Source organism: Polypterus senegalus, chromosome 13 (genome assembly GCF_016835505.1).
Source record: "Polypterus senegalus isolate Bchr_013 chromosome 13, ASM1683550v1, whole genome shotgun sequence".
Lineage (NCBI taxonomy): Eukaryota > Metazoa > Chordata > Cladistia > Polypteriformes > Polypteridae > Polypterus > Polypterus senegalus.
In genome coordinates this window covers 1,868,245-1,891,170 of record NC_053166.1, presented here as the reverse complement: position 1 = coordinate 1,891,170, position 22,926 = coordinate 1,868,245, and the positions used below count along the sequence as shown (strand labels likewise).

Genomic DNA, 22,926 nt, shown 5'->3' with positions numbered 1-22,926 from the left:
TCTGGGACCGGAGATTCGAACTCTGGGCTGCAAGTCACTCTTGAGGTTCTTTTCCTGGACATTTTGATTTTGTTGGCTTTGGTGCAAGTTGGGGCTCCACTGGGGTTTGTGACCTTCATTCTCTGTGAACACGAGACTCGCAAGAGACAGAAAAGGAACAAACAAAAGATAAACAGCCGGGACAATCGTAGCCGAAGGACCAAAGTGACGTCAACACGGCCGAGTGGCGAAACCCAAAATGGGAACACAAGCAACACTGGACTTTCCTCATCACCGCGGACTCGGGTGCCCCGCCACTGCCCAGGACGTCCCTTAAACCGTCACTCTGATGCGTTGCAGTGTATTCTGGGAAATGTCACCAAAGAAACTAGAAAGAGGCTCTAAAACGGCGAAACAAAATGGTGTTACGGCAAAAGGTGAGCAAAAATAAAATAAGCCAGAGCCACCATCTCTGAACATATGAAAACCCCAGATTATGTATATAGCGCCATGCACGAGTGCCTTCCTGGTACCAAGAGGGGGCGCTGTCACTAGCTGTTTGCTCTGAGAAGATGCCCAATGAGGACAGGGCACTATATACAAAGGGATGTCCCCAGAAGGTGGCACCTCATTCAGACCCTAAGCCTTCTACAGGATGGAGAAGCCCTGGCATTGGCACTTCGCAGGCCATCTATACTTTCAGTTGTGCCCGAGTTTGAGTTTGAGTTTGTGGTTAAATGGGGTTACCCAGTTGGTGCCCTTCTTGTTCTCAGTGGACTCTTTCTGTCTTTCAGGCGAGAACAAAAGATCTGTCATCAGCAAAGAGATCATACATTTAAGAAACAGATGAGACTTAAATGTGTCATCACTGACAAACAACATGGGGGTGATGCCCAAAGGACACTTTTTGGGTGGACCGTCCCCTTAACTCTAACTCCCTTTCTATTAAAGTTTCATTCTTAAATAGCGTTTGGTTTGTGGTGGCAGATTTCCAACAGTGTGCCACACAAGGAGAGAACTTTGGCTCCACCAACAGGAGAAACTCTGCACCTGCAGGGCCACAAGCATCCAGCAACAACCACTGCCACCTGCTGGACACACCAAGTCATGGCAGGCATTTTACAGCGAGAGGGGTGGCACCATTCACTCCATGGCACAGGGGACAAAGGCGACGGGTGCTGAGGACCCCACGACAATGAAGGCTCCTGCCAAACGTCACTGAGGTGCTCACCCGGTCCTCGTCCTTCCAGGGCACACCTCGCAGCCTGGTGTACAGCTTCAGGTGCTCGCGGGCAGTGAGGTCCTCGAAGAGAGCGTCAAACTGGGGGCAGTAGCCAATGTTCTGCTGGACCTTCAGCAGCTCCCTCAGAATGCTGCAATGACAAGAGGACAGAGAAACATGGAGGACTCAGAAGAGCACAGGGTGGCACTGAGGGGAAAGGACGGCCACAAACGCTGACAGGGTGGCACACGGCAACAGAGGGAGCTCTCAAACACACTGACAGGACAACCCAGAGTGGCAGAGGTGGTCTACCTGTGTTTGCTAATGAAGGCCTCCCCCCCGGTTGTGCTCTCGTCGCCAGTCAGCATTTTGAAGGTGGTGGTTTTGCCAGCCCCATTAACTCCTAACAGACCGAAGCACTCGCCAGGGCGGATACCCACACATAGGCGGTCCACAGCCAGTATGCGACCCATCTTCCTGGATTTATACACCTAGGGACAGGAAAAAGTGAGCAGTCAAGAAAGTGACCCGTTTGCTACCCAGTGTGTCCTTGGCATCGTGACATCACCTTAGTCAGATTCTCAATCTTGAGCACGTCATTGTCTGCGTCGCCCCGTAGGACTCGCCGGCGTTCACATGCGACGTCCACGTCATCGTCCTCGATCGGCTTGTTTGACACGGGCAGGCGCCTGCATGGGAGTCACAATGGGGGACAGTTAACGTGGGCACGGCAGGGGCACCGCCAGCCTCCTCACCGACTCGTCACTTACTGGGGTCTCCGCATGAAGTTGTACTGGCACATGATGGTGATGAAGAAGCCAACGAAGCCCTCAACGGTCATCGCCACCAGACTGCGGGCGACGATGTCCCACTCAAAGGGAGATTTGATCTTGTCGAATTGGCCTGTGGAAAGTGAATGATGCATCGTGTTCAGGCTGGTGACCCTTCTAGAGTGCCCACCCAAATTAAGGCAACAGAGTGAGTGTGGGGGCAAAGGAGGAGGAGGAAGAATTGGTGCTTTATGGGTAATTTATTGTGTATTTGGGGTGCATTGCTGGAAAGAGGGCTTTGTGGAATCAACAGTCATTAGTTACTGTTACTATGCCTGAGGTTGGGGGCTCTCTGGTGCCACCTTGTGGTTACACCACCAACACGAAAAGCACCTTAGAGGTCAAAGTGCCTTTCATGGACACTTTTATACCAGAAACAGGAGGTAACTGCCAGCCTTCATCAGCGCCTCTCATGTGTGATTCATTTTTGATGGAGGCCAAGCCCGCGGTCACCGTGTGACAGAGTGACGCCACCCTCAGCATTATTTAACCCCAATGCATGTACGGTCACCAGGCTCTATGAGGCTTATGAATACCCATGATGGCCATATCTGAAGTATTACAAACTTGGGATGAGGGGGTCCCAGCTGGATGTCACCCAAGATACGGGAGCTAGAGAGACAGTCACTCTCTAAGTGCCAGCCAGGTGCGTCACGCCATGCTGGCCTTCACTTTTTCAGAGTGGTCTTGCTTGTCACTGAAGGGTGTGACCTGTGAGACGGTCCCCTTATGTTGCCCCACTCCTGCCACTCACCTATCTTGGCATAGTACTCGTTAATGTACTCGTTGTACGCCATCTCCATCAGGCCGTGACCCAAGTTGTAGTTGGGAAAGATCAAAAAGCACGACTTCAAGTAGCTGTTGACAAGCTTGAGATCCTGCAGCGGAAGAGGAAGGAAAGAATGAAGGGTAATGCCCACTGGGCCCGGTAGTTAGTGCCAACACTCAGAGAGGGCACAGGCTCACCTTGTCATGCTCAAACAGCTGCAGCAAGAAGGTGGCGACCGTAGCCGTGATGCCAATAAACAGATTAATGACGATGAGGAAGACGTAGGCGGTGCTGGGCACCTCAAACCAGAAAGACGCCGGGTACATGATGGGTGTCATGGACCAGCTGTGTGGAAAAAGCACCACTGGTGTTTTAGTAGTGTGTCTGTGAGACCCCCGACGAGCAAGCGACATGCCAACCACGACTCACCCGTACAGCAGAAACAGTGAAATCACAGCGGGGAAGTTGGTGGGCGACGTGTAGGCGGGCAGATCAAATACGAAGAGAATGAGGACACAGCAGGTGGCAGGGACCAGGTAGTTGAGCTGTTGGGTAGAAAGAGAGAGAGAGTGAGACATTGAGAGTGAAACAGTGAGAGAGAGAGAGAGAGAGAGAGAGAGTGAGACTGTGAGAGAGTGAGACATTAAGAGAGAGAGAGTGAGACATTGAGAGTGAAACAGTGAGAGAGAGAGAGAGAGAGAGAGAGAGAGAAAGAGAGAGAACGAGAGTGAGTGAGACTGTGAGAGAGAGAGTGAGACATTGAGAGAGAGAGACAGTGAGTAAGTCAGCAGGCCATTTCCAAGTGAGAGGCCAGCTTTTCCGTCCTTTTGCCAGCTCACCATGTCCCAGATGTAGTTGGCCAGCCAGTAGATGACAGGGTCACAGCCGCTGACGAACTGCAGGTGCTTGGCTTTAGTCGACTTCTCAGCCACGAGGAAGACCACAAAGCTGGCTGGGACAAAGGACATGGCCACGATGATGAAAATGGCAATGACCACATCGGTGCCCTGCAGCCTGAAGGACAGAAGTATCAGAAAGAGGGTGAGTGGGCACTCCGGGATGACCGATTGGGCCCAGAGCAGTCGTCGACGGAGGTGACTTACAGGTAGTCCAGGGACAGGCTGGCACTCGTCCGGTTCATCGGGTGGTTGGTGACTGTGATCCCTGCCAGGAGAACAAAGACACTTTGGTTAACTTGAGGAGTGAAATGTTTGGGCTGGCAGACTTCCATCGTGACTCAGCCTACCATATGCTGCTGGGTTTCCTTTGCTTTTGGGAAGGTTGGCTCTCAGGATGGCATTGTTCAGGGCATTCAGGTAGGTGGGCATGCTGTGGTACCCCTTGTTGTTGTAGAAAACCTGAAAAGAGGACAAAAATATACTTAAGACTTCATCTTTATCCTGCCCAGATGGCACTAAGCAAGACATTCACAGTGACTGAGAGGGCACTCTGGGGGGCAGCAGCACTGAAGGCTCTCAGAAGCACTGAGCTGACCACCCAGCCAAACTGAGCAACTGGGGAAGAAGGGTCTTGGTAAGAGAGGTCACCAAGAACCTGGTGGTCACCCCGGCTGAGCACCTGTACGGAGATGGAAGATAATTCTAGTAGGACGACCATCACTGCAACACTCCACTGGTCTGAGCTTAACGGCAGGGTGGGCAGACGACACAAGAAATCCCACTTGGAGTTAGCAAAATGGCATCTAAAGGACTCTCAGACCATGAGAAGATGGGCCTTCGGTCTGAAGAAACCAAGACGGACCTGTTTGGTTCTGAGTGCCACGTCTGGAGGAGATCAGGCACTGGCCACATCAGGAACTGGGCAACTGGTCATGGTCAGGGGGCAATCCAAACAGAGCATAGTCCAGAGACCACCTTCATGAAGACCTGCTCAGAGTGCTGTGGGCCTCAAACACAGCCAGGACCACACAGGAGCGGCTTGGGGACAACTCTGAGGATGACCTTGAGTGGCCCAGCCAGAGCCCAGACTTGAACTCAATCAGACATCTCTGGAGAGGCCTGAGAACCAAGCGATTTAGGCAGAGGGCTGCAACATCAGAAAATGTGTAAAAGTAGGGGGGTCTGCAGAGCCTGTGACGCCGCTGTGCGCCCCTCAATTTGGACCCCCCTCATCTGCCTATCCGTTTTCTCGTTTCCGCCCCTCACGTCGATTGTTTGTCTGGCATCCTGTGCTTCGTTGACTTGATTTCCGCTCTCTTTGCTTCCCCGACGTTGTTTATTAAAACACGATGGCTGCCACCACCCCGTAGGGTCGACCCCCCACCCTCGATATTCTCACCTGTGATGCTCTCCGCACGGCAATCTTCCTCACCATGGGTGGAGTCTTCATCCCAAATGACGCCGGAATGGATTTCTGGATGTTGCCGAATGTCAAAGCTCCATATCTGTAAGGCAGGAATGAGGGTCGGTCAGCGGAGCCACGGTGGCTTCCCGTGTCACACCGTCCCTTACCCAGCCTCCCCCACTGCTACCTGTGCAGTCGCAGGCGGTCCGACGTGTACAGCAGGTACTCCGACACGTTGCGCCCGGTGATGTCTACAAGAATGTCGCCGGTGACCACCTTCATCTGGGGGGGCCGCCCACCAACCCCACTGGGGCACGAGAAGCCGGTGCCCTGCATTGAACACGTGCAGCGGATCGGCTCGTGGACGGTGTGGGGCAGTGTGGGTGTGGAGGTCACTGCTTCTAGAAGAAGGAAAACCAGTCGGTCAGCCGCACCACACATTCACGTCTCACTCTTTCACACTTACTGTCATCTTCTCGGACCCCACAAAGCCCCCTCATGTCAGTCCTTCCGGTGGAGACGTTATCGGGGCGTAGCCTGCCCTTCCATTCACGTCCTAACCGTGTGCTCTCAGTCGCACTCTCTGCCACTTCCACTCATTGGGGGTCAGGGTCACCAGGGGGTCACGTCCCACACCTGACCACACTTATACTGGCCAGTCTAGATGCCCCATTATTTTCCAGCACATCTGGAGGCCATTCTGCCCAATAAAGCTCACCAGTCCCTTCCACAAGCCCCACCCACAAACTTCATTTTTCCCATTTGCTCAAAGGCTGCACTCAGGCCACGCCCAGTTCTTTTTTTTTTTAAGAGTTACCAAACCACCCCTTTCACAATGAGGCCCCACCCACTCATTACAATTCTACCCGCCTCCAACCCTTCTGACTCATTTAGGCCTGCTGGTGTAAACAGAGACCCCCGCGGACCCCCACTCTTTGCCCAGAACGAGGCAGCACAGCACCTTTGACTGTAGTTGGCTCTGTCGTCAGATTCCAGAACCGCAGGCCGTCCTCGTAGCTTGACTCTGGGAAGTCGGATGGTGCTGGCGAAGGAGGTGGGGGCACAAAGTTTGACAGGGGGACACCCTGGGTGAAAGAGTCGAGACACATAGAGTCAAAGTACTGGGCTGCCAGCATCTTGGATTCATTGGAGTTGAGGTTGAGGGTCTGTGCCAGCTGGTCCAGAGTGCTGTTGAAGGGGGTTTTGAGAACACACGTTGCCCCAATGCCCGAGGGCATGCGCAATGTGTTCATAATTTGCTGAGGGCTGGCATCCGGGGACAGCTTGTTCCTGAGGGAAGAATACACCAAATCAAGAGCCTAATGCCCACCCAGCCCGGCTTTAGCCCACTGACACCCAGAGGCGGCCGGTCGAGAAGTGGCACTCACCTGTACTCCATGCGATCTTCGTTGGCGTAGGGGATGAAATTTCCTTTGGGCTGTGTGTAGTTGTGGTACTGCGAGGGTGACAGGATCAGAGGTGGCAGGTCTCCTAAGGAGGCGTCACAAGGACACAGTTAGTCAGGCGGCTGTGCCTAACCAGCAAGATAAGAATAGCTAGGAGGGACTCAGCATACCGATTTCGGGCACAGACAGTGCCACCGTCATGGCCACACATACAAAGAAGGCAGGCAGCAGGATCTGAGAGAAGATGCCCTTTGTGTTGCGCTTGGCACAGTGGAATCGTTTGATGAGGAGTCCGTGGAACTGGCGCAGCTTCAGCCAGGATCCCTCCAGCTTGAAGGACCCTTGGCCCTCAGCATCCACCTCGGGTTCAGCTGTAGGGTAGAGAAGAGGAAAGTGGGCACTGAGGATCGTGCGGCTGCCACTCACACACGCTGACCACCACAGCATCTACAGAGCCTTCAGAAAGACCTCAGAGCCTTCACTTTTACGCACTTGGTTTGCTAAAATCGTTTCAATTCATTTTTTCCCAACACTCAGCGCTCAACCGGAATGACAACGGGAGTTTAGGAAATTTCCTAAATGTGTTAAAAATAAAAAAAACTGAAAAATGCCAAGACCCGGGTTCGCTTCCCGGGTCCTCCCTGCGTGGAGTTTGCATGTTCTCCCCGTGTCTGCGTGGGTTTCCTCCGGGCGCTCCGGTTTCCTCCCACAATCCAAAGACATGCAGGTCAGGTGGATTGGTGATTCTAAATTGGCCCTAGTGTGTGCTTGGTGTGTGGGTGTGTTTGTGTGTGTCCTGCGGTGGGTTGGCACCCTGCCAATGATTGGTTCCTGCCTTGTGCCCTGTGTTGGCTGGGATTGGCTCCAGCAGACCCCCGTGACCCTGTATTCGGATTCAGCGGGTTAGAAAATGGATGGATGGATGAAAAATGCCATTGACACAAACAGTCGGACCCCTTTCTCCAGACTGAGGTGAAGCCCCCTCCTAGGGTTGACTCTCCAGGCTTATCAGTCACTGCTGTTCTTCTCATCTGATCCTCTCAAGCCCACTCAGGTTGGATGGAGACCCTCGGTGGGCGGCTGTTGCCAGCTCTCTCCAGAGATGTCGGATTGGGTTCAAGTCTGGGCTCTGGCTGGACCACTCAAGGACATCATCAGAGTTGTCCCCAAGCCGCTCCTGTGTGGTCTTGGCTGTGTGACCCTCGGGCCCAGTCTGAGGTGCAGAGCACTCTGTGTGGGTCTTCATTACGGAGGTCTCAGCCTCTAATGCGGCCACCGTCACGTGTCACTGCTGGAAGAGTGCAGTGCAGGGCCTGGTCCCCTCCAGATGTGACAATCAGGTGAATCCTGGTTTCTTCAGAACAACACTCTTTGCTTCTCATGGTCACTTTAACTCATTTTCCATTGTCAAGTGGGGGTCAGGGTCACCAGGGGTCACGTCACACACTGACCACACTTGTACTGGCCAGTCTAGACACCCATTTTGTTCCAGCACATCTGGAGGATCCGCCCAATAAAGCTCGCCAGTCCCTTCCACAACCCCTGCCTACAATCCTCGTTTTTCTTATTTGCTTAAAGGCTGCACTCAGGCCACTCCCACTTTTTTTTGCGTTACTAAACCGCCCCCTTTCACAATAAGGCACCGCCCACTCGTTACAATTCTACCCAACCGATCCATTTAGGCCTACTGGCAATGGGGGCTTTCTTGTGTCATCTGTGCACCCAGATGTGGGGAGCACTGCAGTGATGGTTGTCCTTCTGGAATCTTCTCTCACCTTCCTACTGGTGCTCAGTCAGGGTTACCATCAAGTTCTTGGTGACATCTCTTACCGAGACCTTTCCTCCTGATTGGTCCGTTTGGCTGGGTGGTCAGCTTTAGGGGGAGTTCTGTACTGCAGCCACCCCCTGATCGGCTCCTCGACCCACTCCTCTCCCTGATGTTTGCAGAGGACCTCCTGGCTTGGCTCTTGCTGACCTGAGGGTCCAGATGTGTGTGTCCTTCCTGCTTTGTGACCCTTTGGCCCAGTCTGGGGTCCAGAGCCTGCTGCGACAGATTTTTGTTAAAGATGGCTGTTCACTTTGCTCCATTCAGACTTTTCCACCACCGAGCTTCACTGTTGGAATGAGCCAGCGGATCCTGGGGAGGGTCTTGTGCAGCCAAGACCCTCATGTTGGTTTTCTCAGACCAGAGAGTTTAATTTCTCACAGTCTGTGGGTCCTTTAGGTGGCAAGTTTCTTCCAAATCCCCCCACATTCAGCCAGGGTGACCAGTGGGCTTTGATGGCTCAGATGTTGTGGACCTTCTGCCATTTAAGGATAATAGAGGGCTTGGTGCTCTCAGGACCCTTCAGTGCTGCAGCCGTCCCCTGATCTGCACCCCAGCCCAGTTTTGGTGGTGTTGCCCACCTGTGGGACCCCCTATAGTCAACTGGGTGCCTTGCCTGCCCTGACCACTCAACTGAATTGCCCCCATGGGATCTCCAAACAGTAGAGTGGGCCAAGGTGAAGGGTCTGAACGCTTGTGTCAGTGGGAGGTCTCAGTGTTTCATTTTGAATAAATTTGCATAAATTTCTCAAGTCCTGCTTTCGCGTTGTTGCTAAATGAGGGTGAAGAAGTGAATTAAAACGATGAAAGCACAAGTTCACCTTTTTTAACATTAAAAGGACTTTCTTCACACACCCACATATCCCAGCAGCAGTTCTACTTAGTGGGGGTCCTCATTCAGATGGACCCACGGACCCCCCCGGTCGCACCACACGAGCAGCGCCTCCTCACTTACCCTGCAGGCTGACGTTGTCGGGGTCCTCCGTCGTGTCAAACAAGGGGCAGTAGTCCCCATAGAACTCCGAGTACTGCCCCCCCTCGTCCCCGCGTACAGACCCCACGGAGGAGGTGGAGCGCAGGGACCCCTGGGAGTTGCTGAGCTGGGAGCAGACCATCAGGTTGCTGAGTTCCACTTCCGGCTTTTCCAGCCCCCCGGCCGGGAGCGCCTCGCCCGCTGTGAGGACTTTGCCTCCACTTGAGAGCACTGCGGGATGGACGGCTTGGGGGGATTCCTTCATGTCTGAAAGAGAAAAATGCGTCACCAGAGAGGGGCCGCGCGGGGGTGTCAGGACACGGCTAGAAGGGGCCTCACCAGCGTCACTGTTCTCCAGGGACTGGTCTTCGTCGGACACTTTCAGGAAGACCTCCTCCAGGGTGGTGTCCATCAGCCCAAAGCTGGTCAGGGCCAGGTTGTCGAGGTTCTCCTCTAACGCCTACAAAAAAATGAGGAGGGCTGGCATCAGGACGGCGTCGGGCACAGCAGCGCCCCCTGTGGCCGCCCCTTGTCAGCTGGATGCCGCTACCTGGAACAGCCTCTCAAAGCAGCCCTTCCTGACGGCCTCCGATGGCAGCACGTAGGAGAGCTCAGTGTTGGTGTTGGACACCCGGTAACACGAGGCTACGAACCTCCTGATGAACTGCGTCACCCGCGTCTCCGAGCAGGGGCTGAGCGAGGACGGGGACAGCGGGGACACCGTCCGCTCGGGATCTGCAAGAGGACACAAGACGAGAGGGTCAGCGGCAGCGAAGCGAGGCCAAGGAGGCGCCCGCCAGGAGCGAGGAGTTCATGGTCACCTGACACCCGGGCGTCACTCTGCTTCTTCACCACCGTCAGCTTGTAGCCGTCGCCGTACGTGCTTTTGAGGAAGAGCGGGGAGCCGCAGCACTTGAGCTTCCCGTGAGAGATGATGGCGATGCGGTCGCCGAGGAGGTCCGCCTCATCCATGTGGTGAGTGGACAGGAGGATCGTGCGTCCTGCAAGAGAAGGGAGTGGGGGGGACAACGTGAAACTTACCCCCTGGCGCTCAGACTCCACCCACCTGCCGCTGACCCCCGACTCTCACCTTGCTTGTACTTCAGAATGAGGTCCCAGATGGCCCGGCGGGCATAGGGGTCGACGCCAGCCGTGGGCTCATCTAGGATGACTGCACGAGACCCACCCACAAAGGCGATGGCCACGGAGAGCTTCCTCTTCATGCCGCCTGAGAGCGTCTGAACCAGGCAGTGGCGCTTATTGGACAGCTCCAGGTCTTCGATCATTCTGGGGACAGAGACAGGGGTGTGGGACACAGCTAAAGACGGTCACAGAGACCCTCCGCCCCAAGACCACTGAAAGAGGAAGCACGGAAGGCCCATGAGGCTGGAAAGGAAGCTCGGATGGAGAAGAACAGACGCACAAAGGGCCTGAGTGAGGGTCACTCCATGCCAGACCAGGGGGTGGCAGAGTGGACTGACCCCTTCTCTCTTTCCAGTGCTGAACTATTACGGGAAATTCCGCCTGGTCCCGGTGACGTTTCTAGCCCTGGGGACGTCACCTCCATTTTTTCCAACTCTGAGGACGGGCCTAATGACATAATTTCCTGTTTTTGGCCCTGAGGATGTCGCCTCCGGTTCTGGCCCTGATGACATCACTTCCGTTTCCGGGCTTAATGACATCACTTCCAGTTCCGGACCTAATGACGTCACTTCCGGTTTCCAGCACCGAGGATGTCACCTCCATTTTCAGGCCTAATGACATCATTTCCCATTTCTGGCCCTGAGGATGTCACCTCTGGCTCTGGACCTAATGACATCACCTCCGTTTTTCCAACTCTGAGGATGTCACTTCCGTTTCCGGGCCTAATGACATAATTTCCTGTTTCTGGCCCTGAGGATGTCACCTCCGGTTCCAGATTTAGTGACATCACTTCCCATATTCGGCTGTCAAAGCGCCTCCGTTGTCTCAGCATGACAGTTCTGTTTTTGCTCTCGAACCCGTACGCCTATGCACTCCGCACACAACTCCTTTGCAGCCAGGAGAAGTTACACGGGTGGCTGCCCCAAACCTCTGTGCGTCTCACTCGTCCCCTCTTTGACAACAGGCAGCCTGGCACAGACGTCACGTCCCCATGACCTACTTGTCCATCTCCTTGCGGATCTCCTCCTCCGCCATGCCCTTGAGCCTCGAGTAGAACCACAGGTGCTCCTCCACACTGAGCTTGTCGAACAGGACGTTGTGCTGCGGGCACATCCCCAGGTTCTTTCGGATTTTGTCCATCTCGGTGCGGATGTCGTGGCCGTAAATGGTGGCAGAGCCAGATGTTGGAGGGAAGAGGCCGGTCAGGATGGACCTGCGGACACGTAAGACAATCGTCACGATCCATTGTCACAAAGCCTCCGCTCGGTCAAGTGGAGCTCCAGCAGACTCACATGGTGGTCGTCTTTCCCGCTCCGTTGTGGCCAAGGAAGGACACCACTTGGTTCTCGTGCAGATTTAAGCTGAGCTTGTTGAGGGCCAACTTCTTGCCGGTTTTGTAGACCTTGGTCAGCTTATCAATGCAGACCACCAGTGGAAGGTGGCTCGGTTCTTCTTCAATGCCACGGTTCTCCTCTGGGAAAACAAATAATGACACCGTTGGCACTGCCATCATCACATTGCTTCTCACATGCATTCACTCTTAGCGCCTATCATCTTACTGGAATCATCATACTAGGAGCTCCCCCCATGTTTGATCATAAGCCCCCCTCGTGATTAACATGGCTGCCTGCATCACAGAGACAGCGTCTCGGCTTCAAACGATGCCATGCGCGGTCGTGATCTGTGTGGGGCTTGCGTGTTCCCCTCCAAGTCAGCCTGAGCTTTTTCTCTCGTATCCCCATAAAAATGTATAGAATCTGGTGGTCCTGAGTTGGCCACTGCCCTGCAGTAGACTGGCACCCAGTCCAGACAGACGTCCAGCCATGGCATTGTCTCCTATGACCCTCAACAATCTATGTATTGTGATAGAGGTATTAGGTGGACCGACTGGGATGGACGGTGGTCCCTTACCTGGCTGGGAGGTCATTATGGACGGATACGCATCCCGGACAGGACAGTTCTTATTTCCTTTCCCAGTTGGGATAAAGAAACAGTGGATGGACAGTGAGCGATGACAGGTGGCAGTGCTGTTCTAGAGGGGGAAATCTAATGTAAAACCCCAGCTAGACACAAATGAATACCAATGATAACAGCGACCCTTCATGGAGCACACAGCCAATAGGATTTACCCAAAACAATAAGGCAATGTGACCAAAAAATCCCAACAGGAAATCTCGAGAGCAGCCGAAATGCTGAGCGAGATGTCAAAAATCTGGGAACCACAAAGCACAAAACCAGGAGCTGTGGGAGACCCTCTGGATTTAGAGTTGGGGGGGGGGCAGTTCCTGGAGGTGACTGGCAGGTGGCCACGCCTCTTGGGGGACAACAAAGGCAGCTAACAGACACAAAGAGAATACAAAATAAGGAATGATGGACATAAACAACACAAATAAAAGACATAAGAATGGACAAAAGAGACATAAAAAGCAAATTTGAAGCCCAGCCAGCGGAGGCACCCTGACTGGCACCTGTCAGTTACGTTTCAGTGGCTCCCATTTTGTGCCTCCATTGTTGTTGTTGCTGTTCTCCTATACTGCTTGTGTGGGAGGAGCCCCGAGAGGCGGGGCCAGCATGATGTCACTGCTGAAGGCCCCACCCTCAGTCTTTCTATTCTGGAGCAGAGCCCTCAGTGAGTCCCTGACACCCGTGGAGTGCGAATCAAAGTGCGTGTTGATCGTCTGCTTTCTGGATTTTCACTTCTTTTTGTGGATTTTGTCGTTTGGACTGCACTTTTGGACTTTGGGCTGTCATTTAGAAAAAACGATTTTTGCCTTTTTTTGCAACTTTTTGTGCCTCTTGCATTGAGTTTTTGACAGTACCCCCAGTATTCATTTTTTTGGGAGTGTGTGCTTTGATACTCAACATCAGCCCCTTTGTGAAGTCTAGGGGCTTACCCGTACGTCGATGCTCCATCGCACAGGCCTGGTCCTCCTCCATAATGCTCAGCCTGGTACTGCGAGACCACGGCCACTCCCAGGCTTCTACACGGCCACTGCCAAGCCAATACGACTTCTGCAGGGGGAAGTACCAGGGTCTCGGAAGTCCATACATTCCTAGGGAGAGAGAAGACACCATTTTGAAGGGCTGATGCACTTGCAGTTGGACTGCATGCCTAGGAGGGAGACGTTGGGGACAAATGCAAAAGACACAACTGTGACTTGACATGAAGGATGGGTCCACGGGGTTCGGGGTTGTGTGCCAGTCTGTGTCGATGCCATGAAAAGCAGCCATGGAGGCATTTTGCTTCCCTCCCTCCCTGCCTCATTTCTCCTGCAGTCCCCTCAATGGTTACCTCATCTTTGGGGGGATTTCTGTGCCCAGCAGTTTTAAAATACAAAGACAAACCGCTGCGCTGCATACCTGGGTGAACAGCTTCGATGTACCAGGCGAGCACCCCGTAGACGGTGGCATCAATGATGAGCATCACCATGGAGAGCAGCAGGTTGAAGTCATCCCCTTCAACGGGCGACTGACTGAAGGTGTGCCACTGGATGCCCACTCCTGCCACCTCATAGAGGGCAAAGTATTTCGATCCCAGTCCGAAAGCCGTGGTGGACATCAGAGACTGGAAGGGGAAAAAGAAAAACCAAATGGACAAAAATAAGGGAAGGTAAGGTAGGAGGGAGATGCTGAGTGACCCTGGGGTCCGTAATATGAGGCAGACAGACAGACAGACGGGGGGCTCAGGGCAGGGCTGTGGCTCTAACTAGTCAGAAAAATAAAAAAACAGGCCCCCTGATGTGACATCCAGTTTAAAAATCACCCCACGCCCCATGAATGAGACCCACCATGCATATCAAATACATTAAAACGTTCAAAGGCGTAAAGGTGTTGTAGAAATGAGAACAGCAGAAGCCAAGTTAGCGATAAGGCAGTCAGTGTGGGCACCACGGGCACCAGTGCCCAAGCCACACCTGCACTGCCTTTAGTTACGGGGGTGTCGGACCCCTCCACGTTCTGCACACTTCTTGTGCGTTGATTGTAAATTCTTCCATTTCACATTTCTGCCCATCAGTTTGCGCTCCTCACGATAAACTCAGCGAATGATTCAAAATGGAAATCTTTGTCATTCCTTGAAGTTTTCAGACCCTTCGTTCAGTGTTTTTCAGAAGCCCCCCTGTCAGCAATTACAGCTTTGAGTCTTCATGGCCAAGTCCCTACAAGCTTGGCACACCTGGATTTGGGCAGATCCTCTCAATCTCCATTAGGCTTGAAGGGGGGCACTGCCATCTTCAGGTCTCTGCACGCATGTTCTCTGGTGGGCCACTCAGGGAAACACCAAGCGTCACCTTGACTGTACGCGTCAGGTCATCGAAGTGTCGGCCCAGTCTGAGGTGGCATGCACACTGGCACAGGTCTTCTTCTGTATATGGCCTCATCCCCCCAGTTCTCACCAGTCCCCCTGTCCTCATAGATTGATGCTGCCACCAGCATGTGCCACCTCAGGGTTAGGTAATGACCAGGTGATGAGCAGTGCCCGGCCTTTTCCAGACAAAGTGTTTGGACTTCTCAACTGACCAGAGACTCTTCCTCCCGTCCTGCCCCTTTCATGGCCACTCGTCCATAAACATCTGGCTGGGGGGAGTGCAGCAGAGATGGCCGTCCTTCCCACAGGTTCTCAGCAGAGGACGTCTGAAGATCTGCTGGAGTGACCATTGGGTTCTTGGTCACCTCCCTGACTGAGGTCCTGCCTGCCCGGTGACTCAATTTGGCCAGATTGACAACTCTAGGAAGAGCCCTGGTGGTCCCGAGCCTCTCCCATTGCACCCTTATCAAATCTCAGAGCTTGTCCTGCTCTGTGGGTCACCATGATGGAGGTCCACAGAGAGCTCCTTGAACTTCATGGCTTGGGTTTTTGTAAACTGTGGGACCTCCAATACACATCTAGTCGTGTGCCTTCCTAACTCACGTCCAGTCAGTTCAGTGGACTCCCCTCGAGTTCTGGACGTCCTCTCGTTAAAGGGCCACGGCAGAGGGTCTCTGCATACTGCTAGGAATGACAGGATTTCAGTTTGGGATTCCTAATAAATCTGCCAACCGTCCTGATCACATGTCATCACTTTGTCAATTTGGTTTAGTGAGTGATGGGCAAAAAACGGGCACCTTTACCATTTAAAACTAAATATAACACAATACAGTGGGCAGAAAGCAACAGGGTCTCAGTAATTTCTGAATCCCCCTGTCCATCAGTGGCACAGGCTCTGGAGGGCACACACGTGATGAGCACGAGCCACAGTGGGCAAACACACAAAGAGCCCCATGGAAAGGCAGACAGACAGACAATGGACCCACAAGTGGCACACAGCACTTAGGGCAGGAAGACAGAGCTGACAAAGCCATAAAGGGCACACATCATGGAGGATGGGCATGAGGCACAGATGGCAGACTTGTGCCACATCCACCTAACATGCCAAGCTGACACACTGCACAAAAGGGCGCATGCCAAGGACAGAAAGGCAGCCAGGTACCGCAATGCACTTCTCAAAGGCAGTGATCTTGTCGTGAGCCACCTCCTCTCGGATTGCCACATACATGTATGGCACGTAGCTCAGGAAGTAGATGATGCCACCACACGCCGATGCCAGCTTGGCTTTTGAGTAAAGAACGGACACCAGGAAACTGCGGAGATAAAAACAGACATCAGGAGAAATTTCAAAATGTCACTGGGATGCCAAGAAGGCGGGCATCGGCCAAGATGTTTACCAGAACATGATGGTCGCCACGGCATACACTGTGAGGAAGAGCCAGATGATGAACGGGTCGCTGTGCATGAGCACCTTGCCATATTTCAAAATGGCCGTGAGCGCAGTGACCGAGATGGACAGCTGCACAAAGCCCGTGATGAACCAGGCCACCCAGTGGACAGCATTGTTAAGACCCATCATCTTCATCACCTGTAGGAGGGAGGAAGACTTCACGTTATATGATTTCCGCTCAGACCAGTAAGACCACAACCACCGCACCTCACGCACCCCCCTGCACTGACCTCCTTCAGCCGATGCTCCTTCTCAGCTACGATGTGCTGGATCATCATGGCCACAGAGTAGACCCAGGAGATCACCATGCAGAGGGGCATCATGTGTTCAATCACAAACAGAAAACTGCGGGTAGGAACACATTAAGAGTGCCGTCAGGACCACCCACGTGTCATGGGGGTCTCAGTGAGGAAACACCTCCTCATCCTCCTGATCTCTAAACTAATCGAGGTCATTGGCCGGTGGACCCTCCACAAGCCCCAACACCAACCACGTCAACTCCCTCTGTTGGCGTCACCCACGAGTCACGAAATTGGACACCCCTGGTCTAGAAGGTGACATCCATGTGCAGAAGACTTCGGACCACTGCCAGCATGCCCACCCCAGGCCACACAAGCAAGTTGAGCCCGAGAGCAGAACTCAAGAAACTAACAGAAGTCACCAAGAAGCCCAGAATTCCATCAGCGGACCACCAGGCAGATTCTGGCTGCACAAATGACAGCAGCATGGCAGGAGGAAACCTCGAAGAACATGAGGGCAACACTAAGGATTACCCATGAGCACTTGGGCCAGTGTGCCCAGGGCCGACGAGTCAAAGATACAGTCGGGTTATCTGGCCACAGCAGCAGTGACAGGGCACCGGTGACACATAAGAGGACATTTTAAGGACTCGTCCACATCCCCCCCAGAAGGACCCTCAAGTAAGACCCTGACATCTCCTCGGTCTCCTGCAGGTGTCCTGTGGCACTAACAGAGGGATGGGAAGCCATCGTTCACTGTGCTTCTTACGTGACCCAGCAGAGACCTCTGTGGCCTTTGTCCTGTAAAAGCTGCCTGTCACCCACTTTGTATTCGCCGTGAATTAAAAGCCAAGCGGCTCACTTACTCGTCACGGGTGTAGCACGGATACGGGAACATCTGGACGTAGTTTCCTGGCTCCACCACGTCGTGGCCTACAAACATGTTGATTATGGCCCGTTCCATCATATCTGCAAAGAAGACAAGCAGCAGCAGGTGACACACATGCGCCTCTGGTCAACTCCAGGCCTCGCCGGACCCCCCAGCACTCCACCCAGACTACCTTGAATCCACACAAAACCATAGAGAAAGTAGAAACGTCCCCCCGTGTTTGGCCCTGGACGCCAGTAAGCCCTCCGGATCTCATTGGTTTTCTCGGTGAAGCTGGAGTTCTGCCGGATCTTGTATTGCACATGAGGAGGGAGGGAGCCATCTTTGTTGGTCTGGAAGATGACACCTTTGATGCAAGAAGAGAGACCGAGTGAGACGCGGCAGAAGAGCGCGCACCCGCCGGGCAAGTGGGGGACTCACTGGCAAACACGGTCACGTTGTCCTGGTACGCCTGGTTCAGCGTGTAATTCACGATGCTCTCCTCGTCGGGGAAGCCTTTGAAGATGTCCACGCTGACCTGCACGTTCCGAGAGAAAGGAAGAGACGGACGGTCAGGTGGTCACCACCCTCGTGTCCTCCGTGCGGTGCGAAGCCGAGGATGAGGAGGACGCACCTTGGACATGAACTGGATCCAACCGCAGGCCGCGTTGTCGATGGTGTCCAGCTGCTGGAGCAGAGTGCTGCTGTTGGGCGCAGTGAAGTTGCTGTCAATCAAGCGGCGGAGCGCGTCGCTGTCGGACGAGTTGAACGGCTCGCTCTGTCTCGGCAAGTTGGCGGTGACCTGCAGGGGGCGACATTGGCAGATGGAGTGGCTCAGATTTCAACATTGTTTCTGTGGTCCGTTAGTTAAAGGAGTGTTCGATCTGTTTCTATCCGAAATATTCCGCATCCTACCGTGTACAGCACGTGACACACGTGCGTCAAGAGGGTCACCCCTGAGTTGTTCCCAGGAATGTGCTGAGGGGGGTGGGGCTTTGGCTAACCGCCTTCTTTTGCCTCCACAGTGCAGAGAAACCGCCCACTTAGGGCAACTGACTCCGCCCCTTCCAGGCCCTGGGCCATTAAAATTGAGACCACCCAGAATGGAGGTGGTTCAAGTGACCTAAGGAGAAGACCCCCAAGGCCTGCTCAGAATGTCTTGCTTTGCTATAACTGATTAAGCCCGAGTTTTACTCTCATTTGGACGCCATCACACATTTTTTGTTATCCTTTAGGAAAAAATGGGGACACCTGGGTTGGCAAAATTCGTGATCATATCAGGACGGCCGCGGGTATTAAACTAATGTTATAATGAAGTTGGGGTTTTTATGTAAGGATTCAGTTTCTGACGTTAGCTTTTACATTTGTTTGTGGTTACTATCTCGTTTTGTTTATTTATTTGATGTCACGTTGGACACTTATTGTCACATTCCCGTTCATATCGTCATAGTGCCATCGCCAGGGTCTTCTGCTATAAATACGGCTGGCGGTGTGTGGCGGACTTACAGAGCATCCCCAAAGTATTTGGACCCCTTCACTGTTTATTAGAAATATTATAGAGAGAGACGCGCTGTTGTGACTAAAATGGCTGAAATCAAATAAATCACCAGGATCACAGGAGGTGCTACAGGAGGCTAGTGACAGAAGTCACTGGGCACTGGCGACATTCTGAAGAACTGGAAAATGGCAAATATCATCCCATTATATAAAAAGGGTGATCGGGCAGATCTTATAGGACAGGCAGCTTAATGGGCATCACAGGAAAATTAATTAATGGAAGGAATTATTAGGGAGAAGATCGAGCAGCACATGGCGGGCACAGGAGTTTGACTGGGCAGTCAGCGTAGGGTCAGATGAGGAGGTCGAGTTTTACTAACAGGCTGGAATTCTATGAGGGAGCAACCAAAGGACACAACCAAAGTGGAGCAGATGATGTGATTTATCTCTGATAAGGTGCCACCTGAGAGGGTGGGCATCAAACTAAAAGAGGTGGCAGTTCAGAGTGCGGGGTGTAGAATTGGCTCAGACACACAAATTGGGTGCATTTAAGAGTGGTGACCAGCAGGGGGCAGGGTAGGGGGCGGGGGTGTCTGCTGCTCTTTGTAATATTTCTAAATAGGAATATAAAGAACAAGCTGGTGCAGATGGTACCAAGATAAGTGGACTGGCAGATCACCGAGAAACCATCACAGAGGGACTTGGACAGCAGACAGGCTTGGGCAGATTTGTGGACGATGTAAAGAGTTACAAGTAGGAAATGAAAATGTGAGGTTTAAATACACAATGGGGGGTCTGAAAATCGAGAGTCCACCTTCTGAGAAGATTTCGGAGTCACAGTGGACTCTAAGCGATGGACTGTCAGTCGGTGTTCAGAGGCCATTAACAGAGTGTCAGGTTATATAGCGCCTTGAAGTGTGGAGTACAAGTCACAGAAGGTTCTGCTCAGGCTTTATAACACACTGGTGAGGCCTCATCTGGAGTCCTGGGTTCAGATTGGGTCTCCATAAAGACACAGCAGCACATGAGAAGGTCCAGAGAAGAGCGACTTGGTTGATTATGGGGGGCTACAGGGGGGAATGAGTGATGAAGATTAAAAGAGCTGAGCTTTAAGGAGATGAAGAGGAGACCTGACCCATCATTTATGAAACGACCTGAAGTGTTCACATCATAGCCACCGGTGGAGTCAGGACGGGTCCTCCATGCTAGACATTCACGTGCAGCTCGCATTTACACCAGCAGAACAAAGACGGCGAATACAGCAAACGGAATAATGAAGCGATTGTTTCACTAGGACTGACGAGGAGGCGGAACTGTTATTGACAATACACCCACGAGGACAGGGTGAGCCAATCAGGGAAGGGCCATGAAGTAAGCATGAACCAATCAGAGCCTGCACTGCCAATGTCGTCCATCTCCACCCGTCCACGGCGCAGCGCCGAGATGTGCCACCCTGGAGAACGCGTTTCCAAAGTCGCAGTTTTTGGGGGTCACTGTGGTTGAAAGGCGATACCAGAGACTAACGTTTGGATTTTGGACGTCACTTTAGTTCCTGTCAACCCTTAGATGGTCAATCTGGCTATTGCTTCACCTGTAGGGGGCAGCGCTTGTCTTTGTAGCTCCCAGCACCCCCCCCCACCCCCACCATCTATGGTGGTCCCTCTGTGTTCTCCCACAAAGCCCGTGTACCTCCTGTAGCCACTGCATTCTGCCCTGAAGTTTTCCTTCCTCCAGGAAGGTCCGCAGCTGGGCTGACATGTTCCTCCACAGTCGGGCGTAGTGAGTGACGTTGCCCACAAACGCAAACGTCTCGTTGGCCTGTAAGGAAAGAAAAGAAGACCCCAGGAGTCCACTTGAGGTCATTCGTGCTGAGCTCAGCAAGGGTTACAACTGCAGAGATGAATCTGCCCATAGACCCCCACCCCACCTTTCTATGACCCTCAGCTCTGCAGTGCGGTCACTCCTCTGACGCGAGATGGTCTATCAATCAAAGTGAACACATCGAGCGCCCACTGATGAATCGACTGGCGCTCACTCGTTCATTTAGCTGCCATGCCAATCAATAGACCAGGAGAGAAATGAAGGAAATGCGTCCACTTAGTGATCACCCTGCCCGGCGGTCAGCACAACTCATCCAGGATTAGGGAGAGGGTGGCCGTCCGTCAGCCAGGTGCTTAGTCATGGATCACCTGTAGTGACCGGCCCACCTCTAGGGCAGTTAGGGGGGGCCATATAGAGTGGTCAGAAGGTGTAAGGAATTACACACAATGGTCAGCACGTCTGAGTGGCACTGAAGGAGACCAGAGACGCTGCTCATCCCTGTGTAGTAGTGCTTTGAGTAGCGCTATATAAATGTGAAGAATTATTATTATTATTATTATTATTATTATTATTACTATTATTATCCATCCATCCATTTTCTAACCCACTGAATCCGAATACAGGGTCACGGGGGTCTGCTGGAGCCAATCCCAGCCAACACAGGGCACAAGGCAGGAACCAATCCTGGGCAGGGTGCCAACCCACCGCAGGACACACACAAACACACCAAGCACACACTAGGGCCAATTTAGAATCGCCAATCCACCTAACCGGCATGTCTTTGGACTGTGGGAGGAAACCGAGCGCCGGAGGAAACCCACGCAGACACGGGAGAACATGCAAACTCCACGGGAGGACCCGAAGCGAACCGGGTCTCCTAACTGCGAGGCAGCAGCGCTACCACTGCGCCACCGTGCCGCTATTATTATTATTATTATTATTATTATTATTATTATTATTTAGAGGTCTCCATACCCAGTGGTCAACACGTCTGAGTGGCACTGAAGGAGACCAGAGACGCTGCTCATCCCTGTGTAGTAGTGCTTTGAGTAGCACTATATAAATGTAAAGAATTATTATTACTATTATTATTATTGGGCAGCACGGTGGCGCAGTGGTAGCGCTGCTGCCTCACAGTTAGGAGACCCTTAAGGGTTCGCTTCCCGGGTCCTCCCTGCGTGGAGTTTGCATGTTCTCCCCGTGTCTGCGTGGGTTTCCTCCGGGCACTCCGGTTTCCTCCACAGTCCAAAGACATGCCGGTTAGGTGGATTGGCGATTCTAAAAATTAGCCCTAGTGTGTGCTGGGTGTGTTTGTGTGTGCGTCCTGTGGTGGGTTGGCACCCTGCCCAGGATTGGTTCCTGCCTTGTGCCCTGAGTTGGCTGGGATTATCTCCAGCAAACCCCCGTGACCCTGTGTTTGGATTCAGCGGGTTGGAAAATGGATGGCTGGATTATTATTATTATTTAAAGGTCTCCATACCCAGTGGTCAACACGTCTTAGTGGCAGTGAAGGAGACCAAAGACATCGGTCATTTAGAGGTCTCCGTACCCAGTGGTCAACACATTCCACACTAAATGGTTCCTAGAAATAATGGAGTCAGCAGGTCAGACCACTCACAGTGGTCAAATGAAACTGAGCAGGTGGCAGTCGGTCATCAGGTGGTCTGGACTCAGTGGTCCGCTCCGCTCTCTGCCTGCTCGCCACGTTTCTTCCAGGGTCTTCATCATGCCTTGTTGGTTCTGATTTATTATTGAGGTGTTTTTGTCATTCTGTAACGTGTGTATTTAAAATGGCCGTGTTTAAATACGATTAAATGTCATTGCTGTATACACACAGATGAGCCAAAACGTAATCAGCACTCCGCTATGAGACGAATGACGGTGATAATCTCATGACAGTGACGCATGTGAAGGTCACAGATGTTTTAGGCAGTAAGCTGACACGAGGGGCTCGGAGTTGAAGATACAGACAGGTGGAAAGACCTGAGTGGCAAATCGTCACAGGCAGATGATTTCTGAAGCCCCCAGGTCAGCCCTGATGAGTGCCCACCCACAGTGGTCCAAGGACAGAAAAGCCCCAAAGTGCCGACAGGGTGTTGGGTGCCGAGACTCGTCGATGTGAGAGGTCATCGAGGGCTTTGAATCATCAGAGGAGGTACTCCAGACTGGTGTCACAGATGATATTGACGATGGCTATGGGGTCATGTGTCACGTCAAGTCCCACTGCATATGGGACTGCACAGCCACGGGCCAATCAGGGTGCTCATGCCAACCCCCTGCCCACCATCAAAAGC

The 22,926-nt window shown here is 52.9% G+C and overlaps 1 protein-coding gene across 4 annotated transcripts in view; it reads right to left on the bottom strand.

The window, feature by feature from the left end:
- Window positions 1-22,926, bottom strand: part of abca2 (ATP-binding cassette, sub-family A (ABC1), member 2) — a 59,295-nt gene that overhangs the window by 7,161 nt on the left and 29,208 nt on the right. For 3 of the 4 annotated variants that reach the window (XM_039773990.1, XM_039773991.1, XM_039773993.1), the window contains 32 exons: window positions 20,501-20,629; window positions 17,949-18,116; window positions 17,756-17,852; window positions 17,508-17,681; window positions 17,313-17,415; window positions 16,438-16,552; window positions 16,155-16,345; window positions 15,920-16,070; window positions 13,812-14,016; window positions 13,346-13,504; window positions 11,744-11,924; window positions 11,452-11,664; window positions 10,399-10,595; window positions 10,130-10,309; window positions 9,859-10,043; window positions 9,648-9,768; window positions 9,291-9,575; window positions 6,681-6,881; window positions 6,493-6,595; window positions 6,066-6,394; window positions 5,292-5,505; window positions 5,099-5,204; window positions 4,047-4,158; window positions 3,904-3,964; window positions 3,640-3,814; window positions 3,230-3,345; window positions 2,998-3,145; window positions 2,786-2,909; window positions 1,972-2,104; window positions 1,770-1,890; window positions 1,514-1,692; window positions 1,211-1,352 (listed from right to left, as the gene is read on the bottom strand). In XM_039773990.1, coding sequence (XP_039629924.1) covers window positions 1,211-1,352; window positions 1,514-1,692; window positions 1,770-1,890; window positions 1,972-2,104; window positions 2,786-2,909; window positions 2,998-3,145; window positions 3,230-3,345; window positions 3,640-3,814; window positions 3,904-3,964; window positions 4,047-4,158; window positions 5,099-5,204; window positions 5,292-5,505; window positions 6,066-6,394; window positions 6,493-6,595; window positions 6,681-6,881; window positions 9,291-9,575; window positions 9,648-9,768; window positions 9,859-10,043; window positions 10,130-10,309; window positions 10,399-10,595; window positions 11,452-11,664; window positions 11,744-11,924; window positions 13,346-13,504; window positions 13,812-14,016; window positions 15,920-16,070; window positions 16,155-16,345; window positions 16,438-16,552; window positions 17,313-17,415; window positions 17,508-17,681; window positions 17,756-17,852; window positions 17,949-18,116; window positions 20,501-20,629 — 5,118 coding nt within the window. The remainder of the gene's footprint in view (window positions 1-1,210; window positions 1,353-1,513; window positions 1,693-1,769; window positions 1,891-1,971; window positions 2,105-2,785; window positions 2,910-2,997; window positions 3,146-3,229; window positions 3,346-3,639; window positions 3,815-3,903; window positions 3,965-4,046; window positions 4,159-5,098; window positions 5,205-5,291; window positions 5,506-6,065; window positions 6,395-6,492; window positions 6,596-6,680; window positions 6,882-9,290; window positions 9,576-9,647; window positions 9,769-9,858; window positions 10,044-10,129; window positions 10,310-10,398; window positions 10,596-11,451; window positions 11,665-11,743; window positions 11,925-13,345; window positions 13,505-13,811; window positions 14,017-15,919; window positions 16,071-16,154; window positions 16,346-16,437; window positions 16,553-17,312; window positions 17,416-17,507; window positions 17,682-17,755; window positions 17,853-17,948; window positions 18,117-20,500; window positions 20,630-22,926) is intronic. The other variant, XM_039773992.1, reaches the window with a different exon arrangement.